This window comes from Manis pentadactyla, chromosome 1 (assembly GCF_030020395.1).
Source record: "Manis pentadactyla isolate mManPen7 chromosome 1, mManPen7.hap1, whole genome shotgun sequence".
In the NCBI taxonomy this organism is placed as follows: domain Eukaryota; kingdom Metazoa; phylum Chordata; class Mammalia; order Pholidota; family Manidae; genus Manis; species Manis pentadactyla.
The window spans coordinates 206,669,271-206,687,396 of record NC_080019.1 but is presented as its reverse complement, the minus strand read 5'-3'; the positions used below and the strand labels follow the sequence as shown (position 1 = coordinate 206,687,396).

Here is an 18,126-nt window from a genome sequence, read left to right as displayed (position 1 = left end):
GATGGGGCCAGGGTCTGAGGTCTGGCATCCTAACCAAATCCCAACTTGTCCTCACCCCTATTCACATTGCTATCTATTCACACGAGAAATTCCTCTCAGGGCTCAGTATCCAAAAATATTTAACTTCTCTTGGAGAATTGGTAGGCTTCTCTTTAAGATATTATTAAGCTTCACATTTTAGAATCAGTATCTAATCCCATGTTGTTAAGGTCTTTCTGCTTCCTGAGTCTGTTTGCTACAGGATATGCTGTTTCTCTTAAGGATAACCACTGTTTATGGAGCTATCTACTATGTGTCTGTTCTGGCCTGAATGCTTTACAGGAATGCTTGAGGTAGGTATTATTGTTCCTATTTTACAGAGATACAGAGAGCTGATCTGCAGAGAGATTAAACAATTTGTATACAATAAATAGCAGAAATGGAATCTAAGCCAAAATTTACTGGACTCCAGAGCCTGCAGTATGACTCTAATAGTTGTGTCCTTACTATGTGCCAGGCAGTTTGCAGAGGGCTTTACATGCATTATCTCATTTAAACCCCTAGATAACTCTTCAATGTGGGATTATAATCTGCACTTTACAGATGAGGAAACTGAGGCTCACAGAGATGAAAAGCCTTGCCCAAAGTCACACAGCTAGAAAATAACAGAGCTAGGCTGCAAACCTCAGGCAGTTTGACACCAACAACCATGTGCCTGATTACTAAGTCTGCCTCGCTTGGTTTCCTGTCATTCTCAAACTGGATGGGCATGCTCCCTTCCTCATCCAAATAGGGCAGAACCTTTTGGCAGGTCACTTAGAGACTTCACCTAGGCCAACAATGGTCCAGACAACAATCGGCACTTGTTTGGACACTTATGAACCCATCTACTGGTGCTCTCCGGCTGACCTGTGCCTAGAGAAGTAGTGCAGGAGAGGGGAGAAGAAAGTGCAGATTCATGATGGTAAAGGAAAAGGGTCTAGTGGACTAAAGCTGAGACTGGGCACCTCTTTCCTAACTGCAACCCTGATCCAGGGCTCTGTTTCCAGACTTGGCTCCAGTCCTCCCCCACCACCCATTCAGATGATAATTACTTGGGTCTTAGAGGTACTGGAGGCCCCAAATTGAGCCTCAGATAATCCTTCCAGTTGTGTCAAGCAACTGGAAGTTTTCCCACTTCCAGGGGAAATAAGGGACTTTGTGGTTTACTGGCCAAGGTCTGGGGTAGAAGCCAAAAAGGGCCTTTGTATGAGGGACCCAGAGCAGGCTTACTGCAGGACTCTGACAAACAATGAAGGAAACTGGTGATCCGGGGGGCATTCCTGTTTCTTGGGAGACTTTTCCCCAGGAGTATCAGGATTTGCCTTTTCACAATTTCTTTTTATTCATCTTACCCTCCTTGGAACCAGCCGTACTGCATTCGACAGTAATGAGGATGGAGAGGTGTGGCTCTGTCTCTTTAGAAAACTGGGCAATTAGATTTTCCTTAATTAAGTCCTTTACTTTCTCCTGGCAATATCATTTCTGTTGGGGACTTGGTGAATTTTTTTTTTAATTCCTTTAAATATAGACGTGGGAGACAGTGTTTTCTGGAAGAGCATCTTAGTACTTTCATAAGCCTAAACCTAACTGTGCATGTATTTTTTATCCTTGATAGCTATTCCAGAATCTGCTTTGAATGCCTCCTGTGTGACAGGCTCTAGGCACAAGAATTCAGGAATGAATAAAACAAGGCCCCTGCACTCAATGAGCTCACAGGGAGACAGACACATAAACAACCCCACAGTAAAGCAGCATGTCCAGGGGAGGAGCTAGGCACAGATAGAAATAATTAACATTTCTGCAACACACTAGAGTTTATTTTCTCACACACCACTTCCTCATTTGGTCCTCACAGCAACTAGCCTTTAAGGTAGAAAATGCCCTCATTTCACAACTGAGGAAGCAAGGATGCAGAATGGAGATGTGCTCTACTCAAAGACAGATCAGAGATGGAAAACCATGTCTTATGACTATAAATCGCAGATTCTGTACACAGCACCACAATGGCTCCTGATTTAAACCCAATAAATTAAATGGTTGGGCTTGACTATTCCACCCCTATAGCCATCTCCTAGAATGTTGAGAGAGAGGGTGAAAACACCTCCCACACTACATGGCTACATGAGGGAATAATCCGGTAAAGTAGTACATTTCATTTCAGCAATCTTCTTACAATATATAATGAAGACCACGAGAAGTTACGCATTACTTAAATATCTCTTGCAGTTTGTCTGCCTGTCTGTCTTTATAGTTCAGCTGATGCTCTAGCATCTTTCAAAGCAGGCAACTCCGTCTAATAAATTCCTTACTTATTGTCAACTTTGTGAGTTTTTTAATTAAAAAAGTAATCATACTCATTATTTTAGAAGTCATCAAAACTGAAGAAAATAAAGGAAAAGGGAAAAAAGTCTCCTTTCTACTGTACCTTGTCATTAACATCCTGCCCCCACGCCCTGACCTCCATCCCATGTGTAGTCAGTCCCCAAGAGTATAAACACCATTATCAATCGAGAACTATCAGATTCTTTTTAAACACACCCCAATACATGACGACATACATATTTTTATTAAAAAATTTTAAAAGGATTGTAATAAATACATACACACACACACGGGGGATTCAGGACTTTTTTCTCATTCATCAGTAGTCCACATGATTACTAAGTGTTCTTTTGCCTCTAAAAGAAGATACACAGAGACAGTCAAGTTGGTGAGTTTACTGCAGTCCAGGCCCAAATATTTCAAGTTCATGAAACCTGGGGCATTTGTAAAATGCAGGTCCCCAGTCTCCCCCTCCCCATCCCCACAAGATCCTGATTCAATAGGTCTGGGGTTAGACCCCAAAATCTGAATTTGTGACAAATTCTTCCCCTGTCATTCTGATGCAGGTGGCCCAGATACCACACTGGGAAATACACTGCAATAAGCAAAGATAGCATCGCAACTGTCCGGGACTTACTGTGCCCTTCCTTTCCCAGCTGCCCATGCTGGTAGCTCCACCTCCACTAATGGGTTTTTAGTACTGTCCTGTTTTCCTCTCCTTTCCAAACAGGTGTACTTACTAAGGGTTTTACCTGTAGGCTCAGGTTCACTGTCCAGGACTCTGGGTGCTAGTGACTCTTTTATTGGTTTAACTAACATTCTCATTATTCAACAAATGCTCCTGTGTGCCAAGCAGTGTGCTGGTAGTTTTGATGTGTGTTATTTCAACCAATGTACATACACATGAGTGAGGTGTTATTATCCCCATTTTTCAAATAAAAAAACTGGTTAGGTATTATTCCTACTTTTGTCATTTGTCTTGGATAAGAAAGACTTATACAAGGTCATGCAGCTGATAAGCCATAAGTAAGCCAGGACTCAAACCCAGGTTTGCTCGATTCCATCCAGAGCATGATCTCCCCACCTCAGAGCCACCTCCTTCCAGAGTCCATATTCTTGCCTCACTGACTTTCTGTGACTTTGGCATAACTCTCTAACTAGGATGGATTTCAGTCCTCTTCAGTTGATCCCTGGCTTTAACTTAATCTTAAAAGCATTTATCCCACAATTGTATTTACCATCTTGAGTGTAACCATTATAAAATTCCTCTTCTGTAACCATTTTTATCTTTTACACCAGGAGTTGTGTGTTTCTCTTAGAAGTACTAATCTTCCTGACCCCTTAAATATTTTGATGGCTTCTAACCCTTCTCTTAATGGAAAGACAGTTCTGTCTAGATCCTAAATAGCTCAGGAAATAATGGTAGTGAGATAAGCATGGCCAATATGATTCAGCTTTACAGAACAATATCACAAATCACCTACAGCGATTTCAACCATTTATATCCATTTGCTATAGGTTCCCCCAAAAACTCTGTACCACCCTTTCATAACACTCAATGTCTTTGTAATTACAAGTTAAAATGTGTCTTCTTCACAGAATTATGAAGTCTATAAGGGCAGGGAACATAATAGGAACTCAATAAATATTTGTTAAACTAAATCAAAGTGAACTGGCCCACCTCATTGTCAACATTTCTTTCCCACTATTCCCAACGGCATAACAATTCTGTGTTTCTGGCAGAGAGCAGTAGAGCCTCCACCATTTTTGGCCCAGAATTTCAATGGTGATACTATGCCAAGTATGAGATCCAGCAAGACAGAGATACTCAGGGTGGGGCTTGAAGCAGGAAGAACAGGCCAAGACTAAGCCGTAGATTAGCTGAGGGTCAAGGGAAAAATAAACTCAAAAGACCACAGCCAGGCAAAGGTCAGGGGTCCAAATGGCCAGGATAAGAGGTCAAAGAGTAATCAGTTACCAGGGTGACAGCTGTTCTGCCTCAGTTTCCCCAAAATGATGTGTCTTTGGGAGATCCAAAACATACTTTCTGGAGAGGCCACTGATCAAAATAAAGACACCAATGCTAATGGACAGTGACTGTAATGGGGTTTGTGGGGGGGACTTGATGAAGGGGGGAGCCTAGTAAACATAATTAATGTTCCTCATGTAATTGTAGATTAATGATACCAAAATAAAAAATAATAAATAAATAAATAAATAAATAAAATGAAGACACCATAAAGTTAAAAGTAATATACTGACCAGCTCTGCTTGGAATATATTTTTCTATATTTTGAAAGCTTTTAAAATAATGACCATGTATTATAACCAAAATCAGGAAAAAAAGTTATAAAAAAAAAATCTCACCTACAATCTCTAAGGTCACAGACTCATAGGATTCAATTATTAGAAAGGAACTTCAAGCTCCTCTCATTTCTAGTCTCATTTCCCACCCCAATCCAGTCCACCTACTCTGGATTTCAGCTATATCAAACTTCTCACCATTTCCAGTACCCAGGCCCTTTCATGACCCCCGTGCCTTTGTACATCTGGTCTCTCTTCATGAACTGCCTCTCACCACCTGCAGAGCTTCTACCATCCTTCAAAACCTACTCAAAAGTCCTTTCTTCTGTAAGAACTTCTCCAGGTCTCTCTGGCAAAGCTGTCACTTAAATTCCAAGTTTCCACAATGTGTGGTTCCAGCACTGTCCTAATATTTACCATACTGTACTATAATCTATTTTTGTAACTATTTTCCAAGAATATGATGAGTCCATGAAAGACAGGAACAGGGACAAAATGGACAGTATTTTGCCCATTTTTGAGTCCCCACATAAGACACATACTAAGAACTCAATTAACAGAAAATACTGGGCTCCCTGCAGTATCCCTGTAAGTGCTTACCTGGTCTCTCTACGTCACTTCCCTCTACACCTTTGGCTGGATGGCTCTGTGTAGGTACAATCATCCCTTTTTGGATTCTTCAATTTCCTGAAGTATCTTTCAGTCAGGGTTTGGGGAAAGCCTGAATCTGCTTCGTTATGTGCCTCTACACTGCAATTCCTAGTACAATCCCAGCATAATTCCCTGAGGCAAAAAACCTGTGTGTGCTTGTGTGCAAAGTCCTACATTCACTCTGTCATTCAACACACATTATTTATGATCACCTATTATATACCAAATGTTGCTATAGGTGCTAACAAAACACAAATAAACAAGAGAAACAGAAGTCTTCTCTTATTGACTTTTAATCCTGGTAAAGAGAATAAATAAACAAAGAAGGGAAAATATCATACAGCCTTAAGTACCCTGCTGAGAATTCAAATCAGCTAATCCAATAGTTATTCCATGGCTACTGAAGACTGGGTGGTCATGACATGTAAACCAAGAGGTGACTACCAAGAAGGAGCCAGCCATGTGCCAAGAGGATGCCAGAACAAAGGAAAAGCTAAGTACAAAGGCCCAAAGCAGGTACAAGCTTAGAGAATTCAAGGAACCAGAGGAGAGAGGAGGTGGTGGAAGCTAGCAGAGCACAGCACTGTAAGCCCAGCTCTGGGTTTGGGTCCTATTTGTGTGCCGTGAGATGCTTCTGGAAGGTTTGGAAGCAGGAATGACATGACTGATTTAAACTGTGAGGATGGCTGCTGGCTGCTAGGACTATGAGGATAAGAAGAAAGCAGCTTTCAACTGGGGCCTGTTTTGCCCCCCAGGGGCCATTTGACAATATCTAAGGACATTTTTGGTTGTCACAACTTAGTGGGGCTAAGGGGGTGCTACTGACATCTAGAGGGTAGAGGCCAGGGATGCTGCTCAATACCCTGCATTGTGCAGGACAGACCCCCCACCCCCAAAAAATGATCCACCCAAATGTCAGAACTGTGTAGGTTGAAAAACCCTGAGTTAGGAGAATGGTGCCACGATCCTAGCAAGAGGTAGTGGTGATCCGAGCCATTAGGGAGAAGCAAGGAAATTCACTGCATTAACATTTTGAGATAGTGAAGGTTTTTCTTCCATACTTCTTAGACCTATTGGACCTGATTGAGGCAGAGAGGGCATTCTATGCTCACTGCCTGAGGGACTATACAGAGACAGAGTCAATTCTTGGCTTTTGACTTCCAAAAGCCTAGCCCTCCTGGGAGAATAAAGAATATGGGTTATAGACAATAGCTTTGAAAGAATGTCTGAAGACAAAGAGCCAGAATACTGCCCTATTACGCACTTCCCCCTTCCTGCCCCAACACAGGGATAAAGATTTCCAGGAGTCAGTAAAGTAAGGTGTATGTAGATTATTATGGAACTATAAGAAAACAACCTGCACAGGGGAAGAAAGTGATGAGGGAGCCCCCATAAAGCTTTGCAGAATCTGGGGACAGAGGGGAGCTGGGCCACTTTCCCAGACAGAGCCCCAAAGAGGCACTGGAGGGGAAAAAGGAGCTGGGTGTGGCAAGACAGGCCTGAGACGAGCGTTCAGAGTCCCTCAGGACCAGCAGAGCATGGTATGTGAGCCCCTTGACGACCCCGGGTGCCTGCAAATTGCACAGAAGGAGCTAAAGAGGGGGACACTTGAAGGAACTTTGAGGTTTGGAGTAAAGAAGGGTCCCTGGCATAGAGACCACTGAAGACCCAATAGGAAGAAGAATTATCTCAGTTGTTGCCAAATTAGGTTGATGATAAACCACAACAGACATCCCTTGGCGCTGCCTCCGTTCCCTTGGGTCTTGGGACACACTAGAGGAAGCAAGAAAGAAACCCCAAATTAACACAGATTTATTTCTGCCACCTCCAGCAGAAGAGAGATGTGAAATGGAAGTCGAGTTACAGAAAAATGAAGAAAAACCTTTTTCTTGTGCACCTGGATTTGTGGTCGAGGTTTTGTTCACTCTGAGGTGCAGTGCGCTGTGGGCTTCTGTATGGTCATCAGCACTATTATCTCCTGGCATCGACTGCAGAATCCAGGGGCAAGGCCAACGTCCATTCAAGGCACCTTGAACACAGCCAAGTGCACCCCCTCACTGTCACACACAGATGGCACACGTGCACACACCACGCATATTGATCAGGGGCGAGCTGTCACCAAATTACCATGTAAATCAATGCTTGAGCACTCTGTAATTGGAAATGTCAAAACCCACATTTTCTAAGTGACCTCAAAACACCACATTGACATCACTGGCTGAGCTGGATACACAATTGTTTTTACCTCTTGCCTTCTTCAAACTTCCCTCTGAGCAAAGTATAAAAATTAGGGAACTGGACAAAAGACAGAAAGATAAAGAATCTGTGTAGTCCACAAGTTGTGTAGCCTGACATTTTCCAAACTGTAACCTCAGAAAGTCTTGTGAGATGTTCCATGGAAAGGGTCTACAAGATCAAATTAAGTATGAGGAAAGACTGTGGCCTCTTTTTGGCAATTCATACTTAACACGTTCAAGGTTCCCAGAAGTCCTAGGGGAACCAGACCTATTTAACGGAGTTTATGCTAGAACCTCCAAAATGTATTTGACCACAGAACTGTTTTTCCCACCCAATGCCTCTTTATATCCAATTTTGTGGAATACACCCACCGGGAACACTATTCCAAACATAAATTAGCCTAATGATTAGACAAATTAAAAGAATAGAGCCAAAATCCCACTCCTGGCCAGCCAAGATATTTTATAAACACCAACAAGCCATCAGGAATGAATCATTTGCAAATGAAATTGACACCAGGACACAGCTTGTTAGGTCCTATAGTAGGCCAGCAGTTCTGAAGCAGCATCTTTAAGAAGTCAGCCCTGCCCCCTTCCTGGCAACTACAAGGAAGGGCTCCAGTTTCTGAACCAGCCTAACCTCACCTCCTCCTGACCTCTCCAATCCTTACCCTGTTAAATCCTTGCCTCATCCTGGTTTCCAATATACTGCTAAGCTCTGTCTCCCTGGCAACCACCACCACCTGGGCTTGCCCCCCTCCCACCAGGGCAATTCCACTCCATACATTTATTGATTACTAACTAGATGCCATGCACAAGGCTACAGCAATGAATCAAGCCAACAGAGCTTTTGTCCTCATGGAAGTATGGCCTAGAAGTGTCTGCAAGCCAGAACCTTCTCTGAGCATTAGTTTCCAAGTCTGGAAAAAAAAAAGCAAGTGTGAGTGTTGGACAAGAAGACACCTAAGATTTCTGATTCTATATTTCCAGGTTGGTGGAGGCAGATGTGGCAGCCTCTTGTCAAGTGTACAAGGGTGCTTTCAGTGAGTACTTTCCCAAAGAGGACCCCCTGGGATGGGAGTGGAGGGATCTGGCACAGCTAAGTGCCACCAAGTTGGGACTAGCAGAGGTCGGATTAGAAGTGTGGAACTGTTGGAAAGAAGAGGAAGTCAAAGATTAGGACCCATCTGAGACTGGCCCCCTAAGGAAGGAACCTCTGGGTTTCAGAGCCACATAGCCTTGCAGGAATCTTGCCTCCCCACACAGAAGAAAGGCCAGTCAGAAACAGAGAGTCAAAAGGACTCCGGTTTAAACCCTAGCTCTGCCACTGTTGGTTGTGTGATCTATGCGATTGGATTTCTCTGAACTTTGGCTTTTAACCTATAAAATGGGGATAATAATGACCATCTCTTTGAAGTATTGGGATCACAAAAGAGATACTGTATATATGACTGACATACTATATAAATAAATGAAAATTCATAACCTCCTCCTGCTAAATAAAACTCTATAGCCTGAAACAAGGTTTCTAACAGTCACTGAATTAATGAATAACAGCATTTTCTGCATAGGAAAAGTCATTCCCAGCACATAAACTCTGATGGTGAAAACTCCAGAAGTGGCCAATACAGACCCCCAGACCCATGGATTTCCCCAGACTGGGAGGTGCCTAGAGTACAGTGCTCATCAGTCACACTCCACGGTGGCTGTGACAAACATCACCTCATGAACCTCACCTGGGCTTTCAACATATCCGTCTTCACCAAATCCCCGCTAATGAACATCTCCCCTATTAGGGACAAACAAGGAAATTCAGCAAACCACTACAAATATTTCTTTTACCAATAAAACCCCTGCTTTCAATGGAACCGAAAGTACAGGTGTTGGTATGGGCTAAATGTCTGTGTCCCCCCCAAAATTCATCTGTTGAATCCCTACCCCTCCTGTGATGGTATCTGGAAGTGGGTGGAGCCTTTGGGAAGCAATTAGGTTTAGATCTAGAGATCATGAGGGTGGGGCCCTCATGACAGGATCAGTGCCCTTATAGAAAGGTGAAAGGGAGCTCTTCCTCTCTCTGCACAGGAACGAAAGACCATGTGAGCACAGAGTAAGAAGACAACCATCTACAAGCCAGGAAGTGAGCTCTCATCAGGAACCAAATCTGCCAGCAACTTTATTTTGGACTTCCAATCTCCAGGACTGTAAGAAATAAAGGTCTGTTGTTTAAGCCAGTGAATGGTATTTTGTTATAGCAGCCCTAGCAAGGGAAAACAAATGTCAAAGAAAATAACTGCTATATGTTATAAGAGTAAAACTTCTAATTAGCAGCTTTTCAGCCACTCCTCCAACCTACTGTTTGCCAAGCACATTGGGGGAAACAAAAAAAACCATGAGTATTTTTACCCTCAAGAGTTCATGGGCAAACAGCTAAACACAAATTTGTAATAAAGGATCACCAGGCTCAGAATAGGGCGGCAGATGTGAAGGAGCCACTAATTCTGCCTAGGACAGTTAGGAAAGCATCAGGAAAGAAGGTATCATCTGAGCAGGCACTGAAGGATGTTCAGGAGTTGGCCAGACCAAAAAAAAAAAAAATAGAAAGGTAAGGGTTGAGGGAAGGAGACATTTTAAGCATAACAAACACACAAATGTGGAAAGATTTGGAGATGGGAAAGGGTATGGAGGATTCAAGACATTGGTCTAATGAAGTTTATAAGAGCACAAGCCTATTACAGAGAAAACAACTAAAGATGAAACAAGTAAATCGGTTTAGGCCCCATCACTAAGACCTTTTATAGACTTAAATTTGTAGACCAGAAATTGAAAATTGGTGGGCCATGGGCCAAAACTGCCATACTGACAGGTTTGTTGAGGCAGCATAGTGTTTCTTAAAAATTTGAACTGCCATTTAAAATTCAGGAGATTTTCATCATGGCCTTGGATTTGGCAAAGGATTCTTAGATATGATATTGAAAGCAAGAGAAAAGAAAAAAAATGGATAATCTGAACTTCATAAAAATTTAAAACTTTCATATTTCAAAGGATACCATTGAAAAAGAGAAAAAGCCCACAGAATGGGAGGAAATATTTGCAAATCATATGTCTGATAAGGGACATGTATACAGAATATATAAAGAACTCCCACAAATCAATAACAAAAAAGAAAAGCCAATTTTAATTTTTTATTTAAAATTTTAAAATCTAAAATAGAATTCAGGAGATACTATTTTAAAACTCAGATGCCCTTGAAACACTGAAAGAGTAGACCACTCCGGGCTCATATTCCAGCACAGCAATGGCAAACAAGCTGAGTAGCAACAGCCTCCTCTAGGTAACCTCCCTAATCAGCCACAGTCCCCAGGATTCCCCATTATCCCCACAACCAGCCTACTTTCCTCAATGAAGCCTGTTGAAGGTAGTGAGGGCTCCTAAGGAGCTCATCCAGTCACTATGCAGCATAATCTGTTTAAGACTAGACTCATTCTGGTGCTCAGCTGGAAATGTTTTGTTTTGATTTTTTAATTTTCTTCACTGATTTTATCACCATATTCCACAAAAACTCTTAGAAAGCTGAGAATACATCATATATTCTGCATCTCTCACAACACCCAGCACAAGACTAGGAACAAAGTAGATACTCAATGTTTATAGAATGAATAAGTAAATAAATGCTTCTCTGTGATCTTCCTCAATACCTGCTTTTCCTTCCCCAAAATTCTAGATGTTTACTATTAAGAAGATGGCCTAAAATGAATATGGATGTGTAATAAAAACAATTAAACACTAAAGTCAGTCATTGCATTTCTACTTCAATTTTCTATTAGATTGAAATGGAAATGGGAACTCTGAATAAATGCAGAACAGACCATTATGTCTGACAGCAAGATGTATTAGAGCTCAGGATACTGAGAATGTCTGCAAAGATTACTAAATAATACCAGTGATCTTTGAGGGAATTGTGAAAAATAGGATAGGTGCCAAAAAGCTGGAGATGGGCAAATATTGTCCTGATTGCCAAAAAGGGAAAGAAAGTATAGTTTACCAGTTACAGACTAGAGACTGTGATGTCACTCTCAGGCAAAGTTCTTAAACAGATTTGTAAAGGGACACTGTGAGCACTTCAGACAGAAAGCAATGTCCATTTGGAGCCAGCACAGGGTTACCAAGAATAAGTCATATTAAATTTATTTCATTTTCTTCTCTCCGTCAAGGCTCCTAGCCTAGTGGATTGCAGACATACAGCAGATACAGTATATATGGTACAATGAGGGGGTGGGCAGTGAAAAGGGCTAATTCAAACCTTGGGCTATATTAATAAAAGCATTACATACAGCATAAAAGAGGTGAAAGTTGTTTTCTTTCTCTGACCACATCTGGAGAATCTCACTTAGAACTTAGCATACCACTCTTGAAGAACATGATAATATGATCATTTGGAAGTACATTTGCAAAATCTCTTCAAAAGCATAAAACTCTCATTCAGATTTTTGGCATCTGTTGAAAATTGGAAGATCTGGCTGGGCCTACATTCCTACATGGTAATAACTGGTTGAACCCAAGTAGTGACTGTCCATTTGGGCAGGATATTTGCTCTCGGGCCTTCTTATGTTGCCCTCACCAAGGTGGTGGGGCAGCTGCCACAAATCATCTTGAATGGCCAGTTTCATTCACATATCCCATCTGCCAACCACCCAATGGCACTGGGATTTGCAATGCAGGATGCAGTGGATTCACAGGACAATGAAAATGATGAACAGCAGTGAACCACCTTAAATAAGCAAATGAGGATGATCATAGGAGATATGATCAGTCTCCAAATATCCAGTGAGCAGTCATGAGAAGAAGCATCTGTCTTATTCTATGAATTCCTGAAGGGAAGATACTATAGAACCAATAGGTGGATGAGAGACATATTTAACCCAATATAAAACCTACTTACAACAACCAGAGCTGTTTACAAAAAGAATATGTGGACTTGGGAGGTGGTGAGTTCCCCATCCCTGGGAATGTATAAGCATATGGCATACTACTTTGTTGCAGGTATTTAATCAAAGAGTTTGGATTTTGTGATAAGGCAAGAGAAGGCGTGAGTCTGGAAAAAGATTGTTTTAAAACTTCCCCTTTCATTAGGTCAGTAAATTCCTCAAAAGAAATAAAAGAGACTAAGTCAACACAAAACTCAGTATCATTTTTAAAAATCAAAAGTTCCTCTCACAAAATTCAGAGAGGACAACATCTGACTAGGTAGAGTGTCTGCACCAAATCTGCCAAACGATACCCAGGGAGAAAGGTAACTGGCATCAGACATGTTTTATGGTGATTGGTCAGACATTCTTCAGAGGCAAGCAACAAAGGCAAGGGATGAAAGTAAGAGGGTAAACAATGGAGCTGGATCAAGAGGCAGCCAGTCTCCACCACAAACTGCCATCTGCTACTGACATCAATCCCTCAAAGGGGAGCTTCAGGCAAACAATGTATCAGGCAACCCTGGGTCTGGAAGAAAGCCGGCTGTCTTCACATTTCAAGCCTTGTGACCTTGAGCAAGTCCTTTAACACTATGTATGAGGCCTCAGTTTCCTCATCTCTAAAACTGAGCCCATACAAACCTTTTCCATACATTGTGCATAGGCCAAGGGTAGTGGCATCTGGGAGAGAACCACAGAAACGTAGAGCCCTGCACATTCAATAATGATGATGATTTAACACATGGAATTTTTAAAGAGAAGATTCCAGACAGTTTCAGACACAGCAGCATTCTCACCAAAATCATCTAGGAGTCAACTCTAAAGGAATAAGATTAAATTCCTTTAACCAGAATGTAGGGGCCTTTAGAGTTCAGAAAAGACAAAATCATTTGGACAATTTTCCTGCTGAAATGCATCGCCTTGTACCGGCTAACTAATTGTCCAAATAAAGGTGAAAAGTAAAAAGTAAAAGAATCAGCCAGAGCAATACATGCTTAATTGATCCTCCAGCAAAGTTCACGTGCCTAGTGGAAGCAATCCTTCAAAAATGGGATAAGCACATTTCCTCCCAACACAATGATCATTAACCCCAAACAGCCTAAAACTCAGCACCCTCTTCTCCAGTATGGCATTTTTCATGGGACCCTCAGTGAAAAATAATAACAATGTGCCAAATTAGTCTTCCAAAACATAAACTCCCCTGAAAAGTGTATATGCAAAGATGGAACCTGGGCTTTTGTATTGAGCAGGTGGGTAAAATCAAATCTCTAACCAACTAATGGCTTGTTTCTGAATTTTCAGCAAGGCTGAAACTACACTGACCTGAAATCAAAGAGGAGCCCAGGCATGAGAAGGGTTTTCTGCCCATTTCGCCCTGGAATTTACCCAGAGGTGATGAGTGTGCCAGATTTGACCATAACTAAAAGCCGACTGGCAAAACTGGGCGGTGGCGGGGAGGTGGGGTGGTAAGCCCTCCCCTGATGGCTGCTTCCCTCCCAAAACAAAGTTTTCAGAGCATCTGAAGCATGAATGTTAGCTGTGGATGCCGGGCCTCCCGCAGATTCTGGGGAGGAGACCAGACCCCCCGGCCCATTGAGTCTTCAGCCGCAGAGCACCTAGGAGCAGGTGCGGCGACCTCAGGTCTCCTGAGCCCCAGATAACTGACTTGCTCAAGAGTCTGCCCATAACCCCAAGGGCAGACACCAAAGCATCCACTGAAGACATGTTTGTTCTTTACTGTTTCTGTGAGAGATCACAACACACCCTGTGTCGCAGCACAGAGAACCGTGACCAGAAAGAACACAGATACGAAGAGGCACGGGCCCAGGCAAGCTGATCCTAGAACTCATGAGGATGGGAGAAGCACGAGTCTGGCCTGAATAAGGATTCTGCTTGCGTTTTTGTCTATGCAATTGTGTCCAGCTTCCTAGTCTGCCTTGCTCGTGAGGACTTAGGGAGTGGCCCCAGTGACACCAAAACTGGAACAAGCAGCTCGAGGTCATCTCACCCTCCTGGCAGGCTTCCCTTGGCACTACGGAAGCTAGGTAGTGCCTACCAGCCGAAATGGCACACAGAGCTGTTGGCTTCAAATGAAGGCTGATGACCCAAAACACTAGTGCATGGATGGTGACTGGGGGCTACACACCTAGTATACATTTTCTGCACCGAGCTCCCTCTTTACGCCTAAATGCCTGCATTCGTTTGGATCAATGTGCCCCGTAACAGTTAATCCATGGCCCAGACCAGCCGAGACAGACACTGACAAAGAAGTGCAGCCCAGGCATCCTGCTTCCCGGTGCACATTTATGTCAATTCCAGCCCAAGGAAGGGCGCAGAAACAACAAAAACCAAAAAAAAAGAAAGAAAAAAAAGGTAGATGATAAAAAAAAAAACATATACATCAGATAAAGGGGCTTTTTAACAGGGGGGTTAGTCGGGTGGAGGTGGTGACTGTCCAAATGGCCTTAGAGTGACATGTCACGGCCAAGAGGATCGAGTACCCGCGACACTCCTTAAGCCGGCGGGCGCAGGATCGTCCTCACACACCTGCAATGCGGTGATTGCTGCCCGTTCTATAATCCAGACTCCCCGCACCAGCGCTCTCTGCAGTTGAAACCAGTCTGGACTTGTGTGGCGGCACTGTTCCTCCTCACAATAAGATTACCGATGCATAACAACATTTCGTGATGGCCGGGAGGAGTGGGGTGCGGGGGGGTGGGGTGCTAAAAGCAAGAGAAAGAGGAAAGGGGAGGAGAGGCATGACTCCCCAGCCCGCATCTCACCTTTTATTTGGGCTTCATATTCGGCAATGATCTCTTTGTCTTTCTTGAACTTAGTTTGAGATGACATCTTCCAATGTGGCCAAAGGCACTGACAGGCTGTTTAATTTATTTCTCCTCTTCTTCCCCAGTCCTCTCTGAAACCCTGGTAATCACACGGCTCTGGCTGATTTCACAGGTTTAGGGACTAATCTCTTTTACTAGGCTGTAGAACAAGAGGAAAATCTCTCTGGGAGGAAAATGCTCTTTACTTGCTGAAAAATGTCTGTTGTAGCTTGGTCTGGTCAGCGCCTCTTGCAAAAGAACCACCAACCGAGGAGCACAGGACCTTGCCCCAGATTTTCAAGATTTTTCTTCCATAAAAATAATAACCAAGAAAAGACACACACACACACACACACACACACACACACACACACACACTCACGCGTGCACTCACTCACTCATCCGGACACACACACACAACCCTGATGCACACTCACACATACACACACACCCTCATTCACTCACACCCGCTCACCCTTCTCACACACACACACACACACACACACAACACACACACACACATCCACGAGGGGCGCGGTGCCTCCTTGGTCTTGCAGTCAACCCTCGGCTGGCTTCGAAGGTTCCACTAAGGAGATGATCAAGTTGCCAAAGGGCCGGTCATCTCGCATCCTCCCTCCCTTCGCTGCTTCTGATCTGATATACAGTGAATATCAAAGCCAGGAGGGCGAGATGGAAGTCCTCCTGCTGCAAGGCTTAAGATCGGGTGAACCAGGGCTGGACTGCTCGCCCTGCGAGGCTGGCTGAGCACTCCCCCACCACCCTCGTCACCAAGCTCCACCTCCCGGATTTTATAACAACTGACACATTGTAGCCTACGGGAGAGCAGAACTCACGGTAAGCAAAAAGGGGAAGAGAAACGCTCACAAAAGGGAAGGCAGCAGGAAAAAGAATCCAGTTGGAAAGGCCTGAGAGGCCCCTGCAAACCATTAGCAGTTAGGGACTTTTCTTCTCAAAAGTCCTAAAGGTTCACCTTTTCTTTGCACTGTGCAATTTAATTCAATTCCTCCAAGCTACAGCTATGTGACAGTTTGTTACTCTGCAGGGATTGTCTAGCAGAGGAGAGGGGCTGACCCATGTAGGCAAGCTCATTAATGTTTGTTGAGCAATTGCGGGTGACGGGGACAATGCCAGGCATCTCAGACATGCAGCTTTACAAAGCCCTTGACAGCAGGCATGCTGGAAACACCCAGCTGCTGCAGTGTCTCTGCGGCTCTAGACAAATCAGTAACTCATTGAGCCTCAGTTTCCTCACCAATAAAATGGGCTCTCTTTGAGGGTATTATCATTTATTCTTTTAACAAATATTTATTAAAAGCTTACTACACATCAGGCATGGTTCTGGGGGCACGGATACAGCAATGATCAAAATAGGCCAAATAAAAAATCCTTGACCTCCTGGAGCTCTAGGTCTCCTCATCACACAACTCTGGGAAGTCACCTCCTATCATGGTAATATTCTCAGTAAAAGCAGCCCCAAGCAGAACTCAGAATGCATTGTGAAAGGTATCTCCTGGAATTGTGCAAGGCAAGAGGCCCTGAGAGGAAAGATGAAAAACAAACCAAACAAGTAAGTGATACGATATGGTAGAAGATGATAAGAGCTATGGGGAAGAAAGTATTGCAGGCTAAGGGACTTCAGGAATGAGGGAGCCCATGGGAGTATCAAATAAGAATATAAAGCCAAGCTTAGCACAGTGCCTGGCACATAGTAAGCCCCTGTAAATGGCAGCAATTATTATTAACCCATGATATACCTCCAACAACCTAACAACACAGTATAAGTATCCCTCTTTTACAGATGAAGACACAGAAGCACAGATATAAGAAGTGACTTACCCAGGACTAAGGTCAATGTCTGGAGCTGACTTCAAAAAATGGGCTGCGTGCACAGCAGGAAAAAAAAAGAAGTGACTTATCCAAGGTCACCAGCATTTAAACCTAGGCTGTCTGACATCAGATTCTGGCCATGCAAATACTCAAAGGCTCTTGCATTCTACGAGAGAGATATACCCATTTTACATGAATTTTAGAGGAATAACATTTGTTCTGTAAAAATGAAATTAAGCACTGTAAGGCCACTGACCACAGGAATTTCACTATTAAGATTGTCATTACAAGTACTGTCCCTCAAGTGTGGTGTCCTCACAAATTGCTCAGATTTGTCTTTTTCCATTTGCCTTTTTCTGAGTATATAGTAAGGTGTTTGATTTGGGTTCAGTGATGAATAGGTTATCCATGCCAGTCCACTAAGGATTCCTAGAAAAGAATCTGTTGTAATGGGTCTCCTCCCCAAAAGAGCATGGTAAGGGGGTGGTGGGCAGGCAGAGCATTCCTATGGTGCAAATAGTATGAGCTAAGACTTGTGGGAATGTACAGGATCTGCTTGGAGAAAACACAGGAAGAAGTCCAGCTGGCGAGTCACCGGGCTTATTACAGCTTTTGTGCCCAGAGACAGGAGGTCACAGAGTTCAAAAACAGATGCCACAGGCTTGCAGCCATTCTCATCACCCTGCTGCCCTGCCCTTCCATCAGGCATGCTTAGGCCCTCTGTGGTTCCCCTTTGGACCAGTTTGAAACAGCAAAAGCCATATGTGCTACCTGAGAAAGATTTGTTCAGAGACTAGCATCCCTGCCTCAAGCCTTGACTCTCCAAGGAAAAGGGGAATTAGTACCATGAACTTTGGAATATAACAGATTGATCTCCTTGCCTGGCTTTAGTGACTTACCTGATTGTTGCCCATTTGAGGCAGGAACTAGTATATGTCACCTATTTTCATTATT

General features: G+C 43.3%; 1 protein-coding gene across 8 annotated transcripts in view; it reads right to left on the bottom strand.

Moving 5' to 3' along the window:
* Window positions 1-16,058, bottom strand: part of SRGAP3 (SLIT-ROBO Rho GTPase activating protein 3) — a 268,677-nt gene extending 252,619 nt beyond the window's left edge. For 5 of the 8 annotated variants that reach the window (XR_005023182.2, XM_036877782.2, XM_036877783.2 and 2 more), the window contains exon 1: window positions 15,283-16,057. Coding sequence is in view for 6 of the 8 variants with exons in the window: in XM_036877782.2 (XP_036733677.2) it covers window positions 15,283-15,349 (67 nt within the window). In the remaining 2 variants the exon portion in view is untranslated. The other 3 variants (XM_036877778.2, XM_057507030.1, XM_057507027.1) reach the window with 3 other exon arrangements.
* Window positions 16,059-18,126: the final 2,068 nt, after the last annotated feature.